Source organism: Anabrus simplex, chromosome 4, assembly GCF_040414725.1.
Source record: "Anabrus simplex isolate iqAnaSimp1 chromosome 4, ASM4041472v1, whole genome shotgun sequence".
Taxonomy (NCBI): domain Eukaryota; kingdom Metazoa; phylum Arthropoda; class Insecta; order Orthoptera; family Tettigoniidae; genus Anabrus; species Anabrus simplex.
The window spans coordinates 404,504,686-404,523,720 of record NC_090268.1 but is presented as its reverse complement, the minus strand read 5'-3'; the positions used below and the strand labels follow the sequence as shown (position 1 = coordinate 404,523,720).

At 41.2% G+C, this 19,035-nt stretch overlaps 1 protein-coding gene across 2 annotated transcripts in view; it reads left to right on the top strand.

Moving 5' to 3' along the window:
• Window positions 1–778: 778 nt before the first annotated feature.
• Window positions 779–19,035, top strand: part of LOC136872765 (phospholipid phosphatase 1) — a 227,632-nt gene continuing 209,375 nt past the window's right edge. For both annotated transcript variants that reach the window (XR_011018106.1, XM_068227527.1), the window contains exon 1: window positions 779–823. Coding sequence is in view for 1 of the 2 variants with exons in the window: in XM_068227527.1 (XP_068083628.1) it covers window positions 806–823 (18 nt within the window). In the remaining variant the exon portion in view is untranslated. The remainder of the gene's footprint in view (window positions 824–19,035) is intronic.

The following is a 19,035-nucleotide window of genomic DNA, read 5'->3' as shown; positions in this document are numbered from 1 at the left end:
TTCACGCCCTTCGTGGCTCTTGTCTTCATTGGCCGATATCTTCATTTTTCGATGAGTCGGATGCCTTCCAATTTTTCCCTGATTAGTGTTGTATAGAGGATGGTCGCCCAATTTTACTTCCTCTTAAAACAATAATCACCACCACCACCTCCGTGCTGGAGTACATTCACTCAGTCGCTCTGTTGGAGTTCACTCATCTCTGTGCTTTTATTTTTTTCGTACCCAGAGTGTTGTACTTAGGTTTATATGAACGTGCCGGAGTATACTGTAGCACCCCCTCCCCACCCCCACCCCCACCCCTACATACACACACCTATAATCCCTCGAACATACCTCCGAACCGATTCGAATGAAGATGGTGGATCACATAGTAGTACCTGCTCCTAGTGTACGCGCTACAAACGCTGACGGAAAACCACATTATTTTATTGCTATTATTATTAGATACAAATACCGCGGTCATTTGCACGCTTGTAGTTAAGGGACAACTAGGTAGGATTAAGTGAATTCAGGTGAACAATTGTAACATTTTTAGGGTTTCCACTTAAGAAGTCGAGTCTGAAGGTTTCGTTCCGCAGAGATTTCTTTTCTGCGGAGACACGGTTGATAGCGAATTCGTACTGGCCAAAAAAGAAAGAATTAAGTTGTGCTGATTGAGTACTGTGAGATTATGGCTTATCACTTCTGATAACAACTGGTACGAATGGTGACAGCGCAGCAATAAAAGTATTGAGAATCTTTTACTTGTTTTTTATCATTAGTTTGTTAGTAGACTCGACGGAGTGAGGAGAGTACGAGATCTCAGATGATATCCGGAAATGACGTAAGTAACAACTTCACATGATTCCAACCAACTGCTCAATGGCAACAATGAAAATAATAGCAATATAACATATTTTTTAGATGTAAACCTCGTTTTCATGATATACTCGTACAACAGTGTTGTCTAAAACAGCTGTTGGTGTTTCTTGCTCTCTTTTTACCACAAGCCTGTGTCTATAGCTCTTTGCATCCAGAACTTGAAGGCTAGCGCTCTCGTCACTTCAATTGTAAGACGGCAATGAACGCAGGTTGGCACTCTGTGAATTATTGGATTGGGCACTATGTCCCTGTTTCGGCACACTGTGCCAGTGCATAATTATGTTCCGTTGTTTCGGAACACCGAGTATCAGTTGTTTTCGAAACATTCTCAAGCGAGACCGAGACAAATGACTCGGTGTCCCGTCAAAAGCGCCAGTATGCACTGCCCTTCGCCTACTAGCTGACTGTGTGCCATCACGTGCTGGAGTGTTCTGTCATATCCTCTTTGTTCTGTGAGCGCCGTTGTATCGGCCTCTGGCGGATCACTTAACGTGTTCTGTTTTGTTTTCAACTGTTCTATAAAGTGTTTTCATTGAAGCCTAGTAACATACTTCATACCGTACAAAAGACGGTAAACTTTGCAAAAGGTCACACCGGAGTTCTTTTTGTGGTATTTGTAAACACATCTACTGTCGGTGTAATTATTGTGACATTTGTATTTCATAATGAATGAAAACATTCTTATCCTAAAAGCAACATGATTATTTTTGGGTGCGTATTTCAAAGTTCCGACTGCTTTTCCATATGCCGTGAAGTTTTTTTCTCTTTTTAGCCCGATTTGCTCACAATGCAGGCCGATACATTTCAATGAGTGAAAATTCCCTTAGAATAGTTACTTGTAAACACCTGTACTGCCGCTGTAACAATGATATATGTGTATTTCATACTGACTGTAAAATTGCGCGCGGCTGTGAGCTTGCATCCGGGAGATAGTGGGTTCGAATCCTACTGTCGGCAGCCCTGAAGATGGTTTTCCGTGGTTTCACATTTTCACACCAGGCAATTAATTAATTAATTAAGGCCACGGCCACTCCTTTCCAACTCCTAGGCCTTTCCTATCCCATCGTCACCATAAGACCTATCTGTGTCGGTGCGACGTAAAGCCCCTAGAAAAAAAGGCTGCACAATTTTAATCTAAAAGTAACCTTTGAACGTGATTATCGGGCGCGAATTTCAGTGTTCCCACTGTTCCTTCACGTTCCGTACAGTTTTATGCTGATCGTAACTATACACACAGCATGTCCGGTAGAAGTATTTTCCGGCTGACGCGGAGCATGCCATGTTGCCTCACGAAGTTACAGTCACTCCCATAAATATTCGGCCACGGATAAAATCCGCGAAAAAGTGATGACAATAACGCAACCATGAGCAGAATGTGAAACTAAATGTGTCTAATTAATGGAACTACATGTGTTTGCTTATCTCGAAGAGGAATCACAGGGCTTTGATGTACAGTATGCTGTAAAAGAAAGGACGTTGCTCACATGGGTGAAATGAAACGCCTCAAATATATTCGGTCACCCGGAAAGGCCGGGATTGTCGCTATGTTCGTTGACAGAGAAAACGTTCAGTTCAGTAGTGCGGTGTCGGAAGACACGTCGTGCCGAAGTCATTTGCTGCAGTGTTGCGGATTGTTATCAAATGAGGTGCGAAAGTCAACATAATACCACGTTTGAAGAATGCCAGCTCGTGATATTCCATCATGCTCGAGGTAATTCGCTAGAAAGATATGGCAGATGCTTAGCATAAGCAGAACAACAGTCGTAGGTACAATAAGGCTATTCAGAACGAAGACAGAATTGGTTGAGTTCCCCAGACAGGCAGACAAAGAAGGCTGACAGAACGAGAGTAGTGGTGTGTGCTTCAGAATGTGAAACGAAATCCGACAATTAGTGCCACGAAACAGGCAGGAGCTGTTTTAGAGGAGTGTGGAAAGAAAGTGGGTACTGAAGTGATGCGAAGAGCACTGCGAAGGAATGAGTTCTTTGGGAGAAGAGCTAGGAGGAAAGCATACATTAGTGCGGTAAATAAAAAGATACGGCTAGAGTTCGCAAAAACCTACGTAAGCAAACCCAGTGATTGGTAGGAGGATGTGTTATTTGTTGATGAGACAAAGTTCAACGTCATTGGGTCCGATGGAAAGCAATTGGCGTCTCGGAAAGGTAACGATAAATTGAAAACAAGCAATTTACAAGCAACGGTAAAACATGGTGGGGGTTATGCGATGGTGTGGGGATGTGTTGTATCGAACGGGGTTGGTGCACTGAGTTTCTTAGAACATACTTTGACAAAAGAGGACCGTTTGGCTATACTCAAAAACAATTTGCGACAATCTGAGGAACAATTTGATATACAGCGTACTTTTTAAGTTTTACCAAGATAACGACCCCAAGCACAAGTCGTACCTTGCCAGAGAGTGGTTTCTGTACAACTACCCAAAGATTTTGGAGACTCCACCACAATCACCCGACCAGAACCCCATCGAGAATGTGGGACGCCAAATGAAAGCAGCTTTGCAATTGCGGCCACCAAGTTCCCTCACAGACTTGAAGAGAAGACTGCTACAAGAATGGGCGGCATTAAGTCCTGATTATATAAAAACAATTATTGACAGAATGCCGAATCGAAGAGGTCATAAAACATCAAGGTGACCTAAAAAGTACTGAATGTGTTAATAGGGTTGTGAATTATGCGAGTTTATATTGCTTTTTGTATAGTGGCCGAATATTTTTGAGGTGGCACTGGAATTATTGCTTTTTATATAGGACAGATGGCGTACTAATGACTGTCAGAAGAGTTTGACTTACATCACAATGTTTGTAGAACGCGTTATTAGGTTTTTCTACATGCTTCGTTGTATTATACGTTATAATTATAGTGAAAGAATAACTAACCAATGAATGTGTGTCAAAAATCAGAGTGACCGAATATTTATGTGAGTATCTGTATCTCTTACGCGCAGTTACAGTTCCATGTGTCGTATGCTGGCAGGGAGTATCGTAACACTACACCTCAAGCTGGTAATGTTTCAGAACAGCTGACTGTTGCGGTCTGCCCAACCCAATGTGAATAACGGCATACATGCACTAAAGAGAATGCGACTCACTTTTCACTGTTGCTGTGATCTTCTACATCCTGGAATTTTCCCTCTGTATTGGGGTTGGCACTCGGAGGGTATCTGGCTCAGTTTTAAGGCCGGATGCCCTTCCTGACACCAACCCTTTGTGAAAAGATGTGTGCGCCACTGTAGTGGTTAGTAGTGTGGCGTGTTGTATGAAGACGAAGAGAAGCGTATTGAGACGAACACGAACACCCAATATCCGATACTGAAGAATTAACCAGACGCAGTTAAAATCCTTGACCCGGCCGGGAATCGAACCCAGGGCCCTCTGAACTGAAGGCCAGCACGATGATCATTTAGCCAAGCAGCTGGACCGTTGTAAATAATAATAATAATAATAATAATAATAATAATAATAATAATCTTAGGACCATGAAAACAGCATTCATCACTAATATCAAGCAAGCGCCCAAAGAGCTAGATGTAGGACAGGGAAAAATCAAGCACACAAAAGCCTTCAAATATTTGGGTGAGTGGATAGACCACAATCTCTGTGAGAAGGCAGCTTTCGAGTCACGAATCAGGAAAATGGAAATGGCATATAATCTAACAAAGGTCATTTACAAGAAGAAATCCATGTCTACAAATGCCAAGTTAAGACATTACCAAAGAGCCATCCGTCCAGAGGCCTTGTACGCTGCAGAGTGCCTTGCAATGTATCGGAAGGGACTAATAGAGAAACTGGAAGTGAAGGAAAGGAAAATTCTAAGAAAAGTCTGGGTTCTAGTACAAGAAAACGGGGAATATAGGAGACGGCAAAACCACGAACTTTACACCCATGTGGAAAAAAAAACTGACACCATGGGAAAACGAGAATTACCTATTACTGCCTGAAGCCTCCATGGCTCAGGCGGCAGAGCGCCGGCCTCTCACCGCTGGGTTCCGTGATTCAAATCCCGGTCAGTCCATGTGAGATTTGTGCTGGACTAAGTGGAGGCAGGACAGGTTTTTCTCCACATACTCCGCTTTCCCTGACATATTTCATTCCAGCAACACTCTCCAATATCATTTCATTTCATCTGTCATTCATTAATCATTGCCCCAGTCGGCAGCCAGCACAATTTCTATCCTCGCCGCAAGATGGGGCTTCGTTCATTCCATTCCTGACCCGGTCGAATGGCTGGAAACAGGCTGTGGACTTTCATTTTCACCTTAAACTGCCATATAACAAGAATGAACCCAATGCGATTGACGAATAGGATTTTCACCTACTTTCTCGAAAAGAAAACCAAGGGAGCTTGGTTCACTGAGATGGACAAAGATTTAAAAGAAGTGGAAATGACAGACAACGATATCTGGGAACGTGCCCCACTTAAACAGAAACTAACAAGACACTGACGTTTCCAAGAATAACCTAAGCTTCCAACAGGCAAGAAGTGCACTGAAGAAATGAAGCAACGTCATCGAGAGCTAATGCGAAAGTACTGGAAGGATGTTAAAGCTCGGTGCAACAAGACACAGTTGAAATTACGTGGTCCTTCGACGGCCGAATCGAAAGAGGAAGAAGAATAAGAATTTTAGCCCCTTGTAAAATAACCCACTGCATTCATTTCCGTTTGTTTCCTGCTTCCTTTCTTGCTTTCCAATAGTTCTTCATTATTTCATTGTGTTTCTTCCCCCTCTCTTCTGTCCAGATGTTATTCCGTTCCTTCTTTTCCTTCTCCTGGAAAACCTTGAAGTTTTGTATAAATCTCCTAATATTTGTTCTGTCCTGTATTATATCTGTAGTTATTACCACATCTGTCATATTTCTCTTTACATTTTGCCTCCACTGTTTGCTATCTTACTCTTGATTAAAAATTTGTTTTGTGAGCCTCTCATTATCCATCCTCATTATGTGACCAAAGAACTTAACTATCTTCTTCCTGATCGTATCAGATATTTTTCACTTTCTTTATTTTTGTAAAGGTCTTCATTCTTCCTGTGTCTGAACTCCCCATTTTCACTCTTTAATGGGCCCCCGATTTTTCTTAGAATTTTCCTTTCCCTTTTCTCTACCTCTTATATTTCTCCTGCTTTCATGGAGAACATACATACGCTCTGTAGCATAGAGACATTCTGGTTTAATTACGGTGTTGTAGTGCCTGATTTTAGTTGGTCAGTTGGTAAGCTTGTTCCATTTTCCTTGCTCTTGATTTATTTCCTTCTTTGTCTAGACCATTAATCTGAATTACCTCCCCAATAACTTAAACTTTCTACCGTGTCGGTTTTTTTTCAAAATATGTTATTAACACAGGTGAAGCACGGGTGAAGTTTAAGGAAGCGGAGATTGTTATCAGTGGAATACTAACTGGAAGGTGATTAAGGATTTAAATGAGACTATGGAGTGGGTATGTAGGAAACTGGGAGCGAGATTTATAGAGCCTAATGGGTGGATAGGAGATAGGGATCAGCGCTCAGATGGCCTTCGCTTAAACTGCAGTGGTACATATAAGTTAGGAAATTTGTTTAGAAGAGTTATAGGGAGGTACATTTAGGGAAACGGGATGGCCTAGGGAGCGGTGATAAGGGAACAGGGAACCGGAAATCAAGTAGGGATGACATAAAAATATTAGTGCTGAACTGTAGAAGTATTGTAAAGAAAGGAATAGAATTAGGTAATTTAATAGATATACACTCATCAGATATTGTAATAGGAGATGAATAATGGCTGAGAAATGATATAATGGATGCAGAAATATTCTCACGGAACTGGAGTGTGTATCGTAGAGATAGGATAGGAATGGTAGTGGGGCGGGGGGAGAGTATTCGTTCTGGTGAAAGAAGAATTTGTAAGGTACGAAGAAGTTAAAGATGACAAACATGACATTCTAGGTGTAAGGCTAATCTCTACAGATAATAGGTAACTTGATGTCTTTGGAGTGTACAGACCGGAAATCTGTAGCGCTGACGCTGATTCAGAATTATTTGATAAGATAAGCAGCTATGTGGGAAACGATATGGAAAGGAATGTGATAGTAGCGGGTGATCTCATTTTACCAAATATCAATTGGGAAGGTAATGCGAACGACAGAAAGCATGACCAACAAATGGCAAATATGTTAATATGGGAAGGGCAGCTGATTCAGAAAGTGATGGAATCAACTAGAGGGAAGAATATTTTGGATGTGGTGCTGATAAAACCAGATGAGCTCTACAGGAAAACCGAAGTAATAGACGGTATTAGTGATCACGAAGCCGTTTTTGTTGCAGTTAAAATAAATGTGAAAGAAAGGAGGATATTAACATTAGGAATATTTGTCAGTACCATATGGCCGCTGTGTCGGTGCGACGTAAAGCAGCTTGCAAAAAAAAAAAAACATATGGCCGATAAAACAGGCATGAGGAAGTTTAAAAAAGTAACTATGATCAGTGGAAAACGATAAATAAAAATGTAAACAGACTCTGGGATGGGTTTAAAGCAATTGTTGAGGAATGTGAAACTAGATCTGTACCTTTAAAGGTGGTAAGAAATGGTAAAGATCCACTATATTATAACGGAGAAGCAAAGAGACTAAGAAGGAGGTTTGAAAGAAATGAGAAATTGAAGGAACTTACTAGGAAACTGCATCTAGCAAAGAAGTCAGCTAAGGATAACATGATGGCAAGCACAATTGGCGGTCATACAAATTTTAATGAAAAATGGAAGGGAATGTACAGGTACTTTAAGGCAGAAACAGGTTCCAAGAAAGACATTCCAGGAATCATTAATGAAGGGGGGAGTGTGTATGCGAGGATCTTCAAAAGGCAGAAGTATTCAGTCAGCAGTATGTAAAGATTGTTGGTTACAAGGATAATGTCCAAATAGGGGATGTGAGTAATACTAAAGAAGTATTAATGTTTACCTATAATAACAGTGACATTTACAGTAAGAGCTGACAGTGGAGAGATGGAATGGAATGACATTAGTAGACGAATAAGTTTGGATGGTGTCTTTAGTAGGGAAAATCACAATATGAAGATTAAGCTGGAATTCAAGAGGAAAAATTGGGGCAAATATTCATTTATAGAAAAGCAGCTGGTATTGAAAAGGTTTTGGGGAATTTACTACAGACAATAATTAATATAATTTCAGTCTTAAATAGTGTTTGGTGACAACGTACTTAGTCGCCAGTCTGGATAAGTACGTAAGTTTCTCATTATATTAATACTAGCAAGATACCCGTGCTTCGCTACGGTATTATACTGAAATTTATAATTGAATGGATATCGATGTATATATAATCCGTCAAAATTCGAGATCTGACTCGTTTTCTGAGAGATTACGGCAAGTTCCCTCCCATTTTTCAATCTTTCTTTCCAGCAATCGATTTCGTACTTCCCGGGCTAGGACCACGTATTCCACCCGGTCAGTTCGGTCCCTAAATGTTTGCCATCTTTTCCTATAAGTATTTTTAATATGGATCAAATTCTTGAGGAGATTCGGCGAGGTGTCTTCTTGGGTGCCTTGGCAGTACTGAACCCGCGGCCGGACTGCATTTGTAGTCATTAACCGTCCAGACCCGTTTCCAGCGCGGTCCGCACATTTGACGACGGTCCAGATTATTATTATTATTATTATTATTATTATTATTATTATTATTATTATTATTATTATTATTATTATTATTATTATTATTATTATAGATGTTCTGGACCCCACAGCAAGATGCAAGACCGCTAATTGGCGGTAAATTCCATCTGCTGCGATTGTCATTTTTGACATTGTGACCAGCACCATTGTCGCGCGTAGGCAAGTACGCGGCATTTCTGGCGATACGAATGACATACTTCCGTGCATTATTTACCTTATTATAGAGGTGAACAATTGGACAGTCAATCTCATTCCTATCGTTTATTTCAAATGATTTTAATTTTTATTTTTATGCCAGGAGAATCTACTGTAATATAAGAACGTTCTCCCAAGGAAAAATGGCTTTTGAAAACGAACCCAGGAAAGATTAAAAATGATCGGTTTATGATCAGAATAAGTACATCGAAAATCCACAGCCTGTTTCCAGTCATTCGACAGGGTCAGGAATGGAATGATTAAACAGTAAAATCTGTTACGGTGTTTTCCGTGGTAGGTAGAGGTGAAAGAAGGTGCAGGTGTGAATGGGTTTCAAGCTACGAAATTATAGTGCAATGTAAAATTAATTTAAAAATTAACAAGGTTATATTTTCTTTTCGAAAACAAAGAAATAACAAGCATGGCAGGTACAAAGTAGCAATTCAAAAGGGGTTAGTTACAATATTTACAGAATTTGGGCTTCGCGCACTGACTTCACAATGCTTGGGCAATCAGCTCAGTTTTACCTCAAACACAAGTTTTAACAGAGGGGGAGAAAACCCCATTCATACCTAGGAGCCCTTGCTCCAAATTACACTGAAAAACCTCCATGAGGCATACAACCCAGAATTTTCAAAAGAGCCACTCGCTCTCAAAATTTAAGCCTCTCCCAGGCCACACCAAACTCCACCTTCAAGTTGTCCTCAACGGACATAAACACAGGGGTAAAATACCCAATCTACTGAGGTCTATTAAAAGAAAAGCAGGTTATTTAAATGACCTCTAAAATAACAATTTGAGAGGAGGCGAACTTGCACTCCTAATACACTTTGATTAAGACCTACTTGGCACTAGGCCGTTAATACAAGGGCTAATCCCATGCTAAAGAGGTGACTTAAGAAAAGAACAATTTGTTTTACATTAACGAAAAATAGGTCGAGAAAATAAGTTCACCTGAAGACAATGTGAGTGGGAGCTCGAGAGGGTTAGCACTCTCTATCCCAATATGTCGTTTTACAAGAGAATAGATGAAAAGGGAAGTTACATTTTAGGAAAAGGTTACATGGTTGAACGCTTAGAACCCGCCCCGAAAGTTAAACTGCTGAGCTAGCAAAGAAAGAAGTTATTAATCGGCCATTACCTTGTGTTGAACGGCTGGAGAAGAAAGAGGCGCTTCCCGCCCCCTGCTATGTACTTAACACACTGAAAGATGGAACAGAAGTGGCCTAGAGACCCAAAAATCAGCAGTTTAAATACTCTCGCGGAAGTTTCTAGGCGTTAGGGGAAAGAAAACACCCTCCCACAAACTCTTTATTGGATAGGACCCCGCAACAGATTCAAGTTGGGGGAAGATACATCTGATTGGATAGAAATTAATTGAAGAAATTCGGGATTGGATACATTCATAACAAGGGGAAGAAAGGGGTAAATATTGCCAACTTAAACAATGATAGAAAAAAATTTAACAAAGAACAAACTCTTGAAATTAAATTTTCTCCAAAAAAAATAGTTCTTTGACTCCGCACTAGGTTGCACTATTGTAGATCTTCAGTAGTGTCCTCTAGAAGAGAAAGTTCACACTTCTTACTTCAAGCGAAACAAAAACACATCAAAAATGACACAGTTCAAAAACTCAAAATTTTCCACGTGGTGACATCTTTTGAGACGGTAGAAAATTAATACTGTCAATAAAGTTCAGACTTCCTCCAGCAGAGGAGTTTCAACAGGCGCACATTTTAAATTAGCGGAGTGGAGGTGTACCGCCCGGTACAGACCTCCCCCCCCCCCAAAAGTTCCTCCAGGGATGACACATGAAATCAGTTTGAAACAAGGTCCAAGTTATGCTGTGGGTATGAAGATTGATTGCCAAAAAATTTATAAGATTTTCTTAATTTGGGGTTGGTTTGGTTTCAAAATTTGTTGTTGCAGATGAAGTAAAGTCTTTATATTTGTAGAAGTTGAATTTCTGAAGATAACTTTTTATACTTGAAAGTGAAGAAAAAAAAATTTCAAGGTCCACCAAATATTGCAGTTGAATTCCCAAGTGTAGTCATTACTTATGGTATCTGTTCATGTAGTAGATGGAGATGAAGTGGGATGGCCAGACCGGCCGTTGCTGCTTGCGTCCAAAGAAGGTCGCTCGGACCCCTCAAGTACCCTGAGATACCGCTCGCCCGCACTATGAGGGGAGCAGAGGTGTTGAAGCACGCCGCGCCCGCGGTGAACATATACAGGCTGCGGGCAAGTAGCAGGTCGTGCGCCGCACATCAGCCTTGGCCGGGAGGAGAGCTCCGGCTCGCCGTGCACACGTCGTCCTCGCTGGGGCCGAGGGGGCCCGTCCTCAGCTCCAGTTGCTGCACGGCGCCGCGCGGCTGCGGGGGCACTGAAACATTAAAGCTTGGCGGCAGAATTGTGTTGGACCATCATCTTTTTTGAGGGTACAGGCTTGTGGAGAGGTTGAGGGGCCAGCGGCGTGCAAATATCCATGGCATAAATTATGCCACTGTGTGTATTGAAGCAGGAGACGGGAGCGTGGTAATGGCCGAGGCAAGGACAGGATGGCAGTTTAACAATCAGGGAGGTTTACAAGAAATGCTTACATATAAAATAAAATAGAAGGAGCAGAATGCCTTAAAAGTTGAACTCAAAAAAAAAAATATAACCTTCATATTCCTTTCAAATTATATGAAGCAAGTTGACACAAAATTTACACTGGTTTCACCTGTGACAGGTGAACCCTAAATATCCTCTCGGTGGCTGGATTGCTTACTAACAATGTAACCGGAGTGAGAAAATCGAGAATGATGCATGGCCCATGAAATCTGGGGGCAAGCTTGCCCGCGGGAACAAAATTCTTGACCATCACCTGGTCACCTACCTTCAAAGTGGTGGGTCTCCGTCCATGATCATACCTTTCCCTAACCTTTTCATGAGACACTTTAAGATTGGCTTTAGCCTTCTTCCAAAGATCTTTAATGTTATCCGGATCTATTGTCTCGGGTAGAATGTCATTCAGAGACCAGAGGTTAGAGAGCGGCGAGTTGGGAACAAACTTGAACATCAAAGAAGCTGGAGTAAACTTGTGAGATTCATGAACCGCCGAATTCAAAGCAAAAGCTATCCAATGCAGGGACGTGTCCCACCTGGAATGATCTTCATGATGATAGGCAATAAGTGCTGACCTGAGATTACGGTTAACCCTTTCAGCCAGAGATGGTTGAGGGTAATAAGCAGAAGTAGTTACATGAGAGATTGATAAATCAAAACAGAATTTACGAAATAAATTAGATGTAAAAGCCTTAGCATTATCAGATACAATATATTGACACGGACCAAAAGAAGCAAAAATAGAATTTAAGCAGGTAATGGAAGACTGAGCGGTAGCCAGCTTAGTCGGAAATAACCAAGAAAATCTGGTAAAACCATCTACGCACACAAAGATGAACTTGTTAGCATTACCCTTTGACTGGGGGAAGGGTCCTACATAATCGATATACAGCCGTTCCATGGGGCGCGACGCTTGATGCGAAGACAAAAGGCCTACCTTGGTGGACATGGTGGGTTTACTGAGCAAACAAGATTTACAAGCTTTTACAAGTTCACGGATTTCACCGTCCATACCTTTCCAGATGAACATTTCACGAATCTTCTCACGAGTTTTAAAGATTCCAAGATGCCCTCCTAATGGGGTCTCATGATAATACTTGAAGATCATAGGTACAAGAACAGCTGGAACGACAACTTTCATCATCCTATCATGCCTCGATGGGCAACATAGAACACCATTCCTCAGAACATAAGGGACAATATGTTCCCCAGAAGAAAGGGTTTCCATTATCGGAGCCAGCGTCGGATCTTCACGTTGGTATTTCTCAATATCCCTAAAAAGCATGGGAGCATCTGTTAAGATGGCATTAACACCAGATAGTATGGACTCGGGAGGTGATGAACTGTCGACCGGTTCGTGGGTCTCGACGTCGTTATGAAACATACGGCTGAGTCCATCAGCAACAACATTTTCGGTACCTCTGATATGTCTAACATCAAACTGGAAGGCGGAAATACGAATAGCCCAGCGGGCTATACGACCAGTACGACGCGGCCTACCTAAGACCCAGCTTAATGCTTGATTATCTGTCTCCAGGTCGAATTTGACGTGTTCCAGATAGAGACGGAACTTTTCTAAGGCGAATAAGACTGCCAAACCTTCGAGCTCATAGATGGAATACTTGGCTTCTTGAGCCGACAAGGTCCTAGAGGCATAGGCGATAGGTCGCCTCCCTAGTTCAGTCTCTTAAAGAAGGACTGCAGCTACTGCTGACGACGACGCGTCGGTTTGGACGATGAATTTCTTCGAGAAATCAGGCATAGCAAGGACAGGGGCATTACAAAGCGCTAATTTAAGATCTTCAAAAGCGGCTTGTTGAGAAGGTCCCCACTCGAATTTGATACCTTTCCTACGAAGGAGGTTTAAGGGCGCCGCTCTATTAGCAAAGTTAGGAATGAACTTCCTGAAGAAATTCACCATACCAATGAACCTGGCGATACCTTTAATGTCCTTGGGAGGTTTAAAATCACGGATGGCCTGTGTTCTAGAATGATCGACTGCTACACCATCGGGTGACACAATATGCCCTAGGAATGACATAGAGGGCTTAGCAAAGACAACCTTGGACAACTTAACAGTTAACCCAGCCTTACGAAGGCGATCGAGAACTTCTCGCAAATGATCTAGATGTTCTTCAAAGGTCTCTGAAAATACGACGACATCATCTAAGTAGTGATATAAGTACTCGAATTTGATGTCGGAGAAGACCCTATCTAGTAGCCTAGTGAGCACAGCTGCCCCCGTGGGGAGCCCGAAAGGCACGCGGTTGTATTCGTATAAATTCCAGTCCGTGGCAAACGCTGTAAGGTGTTTAGACTCTTCGGCAAGGGGAATTTGATTATAGGCCTGATTCAAGTCCAAGATAGTGAAGAACTTGGCCTTACGAAACCATGAAAAGCAAGAATGAAGGTCAGGAAGGGGCACAGATTGCAACACCACCTTCCGATTGAGAGCCCTGTAATCAATGACAGGCCTGAAGCCTCCTTGGGGTTTCGGGACTAGAAAAATAGGCGATGAATACGCCGACTTAGAGGGCCTAATAATACCATCCTTCAACATCTGATCGATAATTTCTTTCAGAGCCTTCATTTTAGGTGGAGATAGCCTATAAGGTGGAAAACGGACAGGAATCGAATCCGTGACCTCAATTTTGTATTCAATAAGGTCAGTAACACCAAGAGTATCAGAGAACACCTCTGGAAATGACTGACATAATTTACGAATACTATCAGCCTGCTCCTCAGGTAGATGTCTAAGGTCTAACAACATCTCATCCTGGGTAGGCGAAATAGATGAACATGACACAGAATTACACTTTAACAAGGGAATTTTACAATTGGACGCAAATTTGAATGTGCACGACTTACTCTGAAGATCGAGCACAAGACCAGTGTGAGAAATAAAGTCCGCTCCCAGTATGATGGGGCAAGACAGGTGCTTAGCCACAAACAATTTAATTTTCCATGTAAATTTAAAAATACGAATTTTGACCAGTACGGAACCTAGAATTTCTAATGGAGATGAATTAGCCGAAACATATTGAATAGGAGATGAGACGTAGTCAGGTAGTTTACAAACAGCTTTCAATTTAGAATACCATTCAGCCGAAATAATCGAACAAACACTGCCTGAATCTAAGAGAGCTGTTATAGGCTCGTTATTTAACTCAATCTTAAGTAAAGGAACAGGTGCGGGGGTGTCCGCCGCAATCCTAAGGCACTCTTTGGGGCATTCAAAAGATGTATTCGAAGACTTATCGTTCCCTGAATTCTCGACCTTTTTGCCAGGGGCTGAGCCTTGGGAAGCAGAATTAGTTGACTCAGCCGCAGCCACTAGTCACTTTTGATTGTTGTTGGAAGTTACACCAGAAGTTGAGCAGGAGGGGGTGCTATTCGAATTGGGACAATTCTTTGCGATATGTGAGAAAGCCCCACATTTAAAACAGCCTTGTGATGAACCAGCTCCATTATTTGCCCTACTAGTTTTGATCAGAGGACACTTATTGCGCAGATGGTCAGGCGACCCGCAAGCATAACATTTACGGGGGGTGACTGATCGGCGAGGTGGAGGCCGATTATTACTAATGGAAGGCGGGGGTTCTTTCGCGACACGCAAAGAATCGGCGTATCTAACTCCTTCCGCTGAGACGGCCAATGCTTCAAGTTCCGAGAAAGTTTGCGGGCACGCCGCAAAACACAAATATGACCTATAGGGAGGTGAAATTCCCTCTACAATAGCCTGTACAATCTGATCTTCAGGAAAATGAAGGGCAAACACCCTAGTATAAAACTTAATGTCCTGTATGAAATCAGCCAAGTTTTCATCCAAGCGCTGTACACGATAATAGTACTTCTGAATAAGGGAGGACCTGGCCCTAGCAGGGATGAAGTTAGCTAGCAAATGGGCATGGAAATCCTCAATAGATGATTGCTCGGCAATGGCTCTTACGATTTTATCAGAGAGAATACCAATAGCATACGGATAGATAATTTGCAAGATTTGACATGGAGAAAGAGAAAAAACAAGGGCATGATCCTGAAATTCCACTAGAAATCTTAAAAATGAAATTACGTCACTGGTGGTATTAACGGAAAACTTAGATATACCTCTGAGCAACATTGCCAATGGATGAGGCAAGCTACTAAACCCGGGTGACATAGTAGGTAAAGGTTTCAATGGCAAGGAAGTTAATTCAGAACGGATGTTACTCAGCGATGCACGGCGGTCAGACTCGTTGTCCAATGGGGCAGGGATAGTTTGAGCAGCAACGGTTATTCTATTAACTTCTCCCTTGGGAGGCGCTTCCTCACTACCAGCATTTACTATGGTGGGTTGATCAGATTTGGGAGGAACTTTCCCAGTTAACAATTGAGTGACCTTACTAGATAATTCGGAAATATTTTCCAGGAGCGTACTAGCTTCCTTCCTCTGAACATCATTCAGTTTTAGAGACAACAGATCGTTAACCCTATTCGAAAAATGATATAGCCTGCCTTGCACACGCTTAATTTGATTAGGAGACGGATCATTTTCATCAAAAAAACTAACTACAGAAGCTAGCCCAGTAATATTCTCCGTGATCGTGGAAAGAGAGTCGTCAATTTCTTTCTCTCCCAAATTGGGGATGGAAATGGGCAAATCAAGGGACTCTCTAAGCTTGTTAGTGTCTATTGCAACCGTGCCTCCAGATTGCACATTTCTGATAGTTAATTCATAGATCAACTCCTCCTTACGCAAATAGTTAAGAAGGAGAACATCGCGAGGGCCGGGCATGATGACAGACCAATTTTGAAAAGGTCAAAAAATTCCAGCAACTGAGAAAATGGTTAGAGTTCGGAACAAACAATATTTAGCCGTCAAAAGGGGCTAAATTGAGACCCATTCAACCACGCTCTGCTACCACTTGTTACGGACTTTTCCGTGGTAGGTAGAGGTGAAAGAAGGTGCGGATGTGAATGGGTTTCAAGCTACGAAATTATAGTGCAATGTAAAATTAATTTAAAAATTAACAAGGTTATATTTTCTTTTCGAAAACAAAGAAATAACAAGCATGGCAGGTACAAAGTAGCAATTCAAAAGGGGTTAGTTACAATATTTACAGAATTTGGGCTTCGCGCCCTGACTTCACAATGCTTGGGCAATCAGCTCAGTTTTACCTCAAACACAAGTTTTAACAGAGGGGGAGAAAACCCCATTCATACCTAGGAGCCCTTGCTCCAAATTACACTGAAAAACCTCCATGAGGCATACAACCCAGAATTTTCAAAAGAGCCACTCGCTCTCAAAATTTAAGCCTCTCCCAGGCCACACCAAACTCCACCTTCAAGTTGTCCTCAACGGACATAAACACAGGGCTAAAATACCCAATCTACTGAGGTCTATTAAAAGAAAAGCAGATTAATTAAATGACCTCTAAAATAACAATTTGAGAGGAGGCGAACTTGCACTCCTAATACACTTTGATTAAGACCTACTTGGCACTAGGCCGTTAATACAAGGGCTAATCCCATGCTAAAGAGGTGACTTAAGAAAAGAACAATTTGTTTTACATTAACGAAAAATAGGTCGAGAAAATAAGTTCACCTGAAGACAATGTGAGTGGGAGCTCGAGAGGGTTAGCACTCTCTATCCCAATATGTCGTTTTACAAGAGAATAGATGAAAAGGGAAGTTACATTTTAGGAAAAGGTTACATGGTTGAACGCTTAGAACCCGCCCCGAAAGTTAAACTGCTGAGCTAGCAAAGAAAGAAGTTATTAATCGGCCATTACCTTGTGTTGAACGGCTGGAGAAGAAAGAGGCGCTTCCCGCCCCCTGCTATGTACTTAACACACTGAAAGATGGAACAGAAGTGGCCTAGAGACCCAAAAATCAGCAGTTTAAATACTCTCGCGGAAGTTTCTAGGCGTTAGGGGAAAGAAAACACCCTCCCACAAACTCTTTATTGGATAGGACCCCGCAACAGATTCAAGTTGGGGGAAGATACATCTGATTGGATAGAAATTAATTGAAGAAATTCGGGATTGGATACATTCATAACAAGGGGAAGAAAGGGGTAAATATTGCCAACTTAAACAATGATAGAAAAAAATTTAACAAAGAACAAACTCTTGAAATTAAATTTTCTCCAAAAAAAAAATAGTTCTTTGACTCCGCACTAGGTTGCACTATTGTAGATCTTCAGTAGTGTCCTCTAGAAGAGAAAGTTCACACTTCTTACTTCAAGCGAAACAAAAACACATCAAAAATGACACAGTTCACAAACTCAAAATTTTCCACGTGGTGACATCTTTTGAGACGGTAGAAAATTAATACTGTCAATAAAGTTCAGACTTCCTCCAGCAGAGGAGTTTCAACAGGCGCACATTTTAAATTAGCGGAGTGGAGGTGTACCGCCCGGTACAAAATCAATTGGTCTAACCTCCCTTTACACCCCACCGTCTTTTGTTTCCCCCCCCCCGCAAAAAAGAAAAGAAGGCGTGTTTCTTTATGTTTAAAAGAGATTCCAAACTCCAGTGTTCACGTCTATAACCTTCAGTTTTGAGATATAAGTATCCCCATAAAAATTAACTTCCTTTTCACATCTTTCACCCCCCCCCAAGTGAATTTTCGTGCAACAAACTCGTTTCTTTAACAGCAAAGGATCTTCTAAATACCAATTATCACGACTCTAACTTCTTCAGTTTTTGATTTATGTGTCCTCATGAAAGGAATTCAACTCCTTTTACTCCCTCCCCCCAAGATTATTCCCCCCCAAAACGCGTTTTGCTTTGATTTTAAAGGAGATCCAAATACCAATTTTCACGCCTGAAACAAATATAGTTTTTATTAGATGTAAGTATTCTCATACAATTAAGTCAATTAATTTTTCAATAATTTCACCCCCCCCCCCCATTGGATTTTCCGAGAATACACGTTTCTTTACTTTTTAAAGCAGATTCCAAATATCAAATTTCACGTCTGTAACATCTTCATTTTTGAGATATCAGTAGCCTAATTAAAAGAAATCAACACTATCTTCAGTCAATTTTACCCCCCCCCCTCCACCCAAGTGGTATTTTCGAAAACTAAAAATACACGTTTCTTTATTTTTAATAAGATAAAAAATACAATTTTTCACTTCTGTCACATGTTAACTTTTTTGAGATATACTGTAGAAATTCTCATTTTAAAATTTCACCACTTTTAGTTCCCCTTAAGTGGAGTTTCCGAAAACAAATCACCTATGTTTCTTTACATTTACAGGAGATTCCAAATACACACTTTTTACGTCTACAACATTTTACGTTTCTCAGATATTCTGTAGATATAGTCTTTCAAAAAATTCACCCCAATTTGTCACTCCTGTTTAACCGCCATTAATTGGATTTTCCAAAAGCAAAAAAATACGTGTTTCTTTGCTTTTAAAGGAGATCCCATATACAAATTCTCAGTTCTGTAATATCTTCAGTTTCTGAGATATATGTATCCTCATTAAAGGCATTCAACCAATTATTCACCCTTTTAAACCCCTCCTATTGGGATTTACAGAAAACAAAAAAATACGTGTTCCTTCATTTTTAAGGGAGATTCTAAATACCAATTTTTAAATCTGTAAACTTTTAAAGTTGTAGATACACTTATTTTAAAAAATCACCCCCCCTTTTCACCCCCATTATTTGGATTTTCCAAAACGAAAAAATACCTGCTTCTTTAGTTT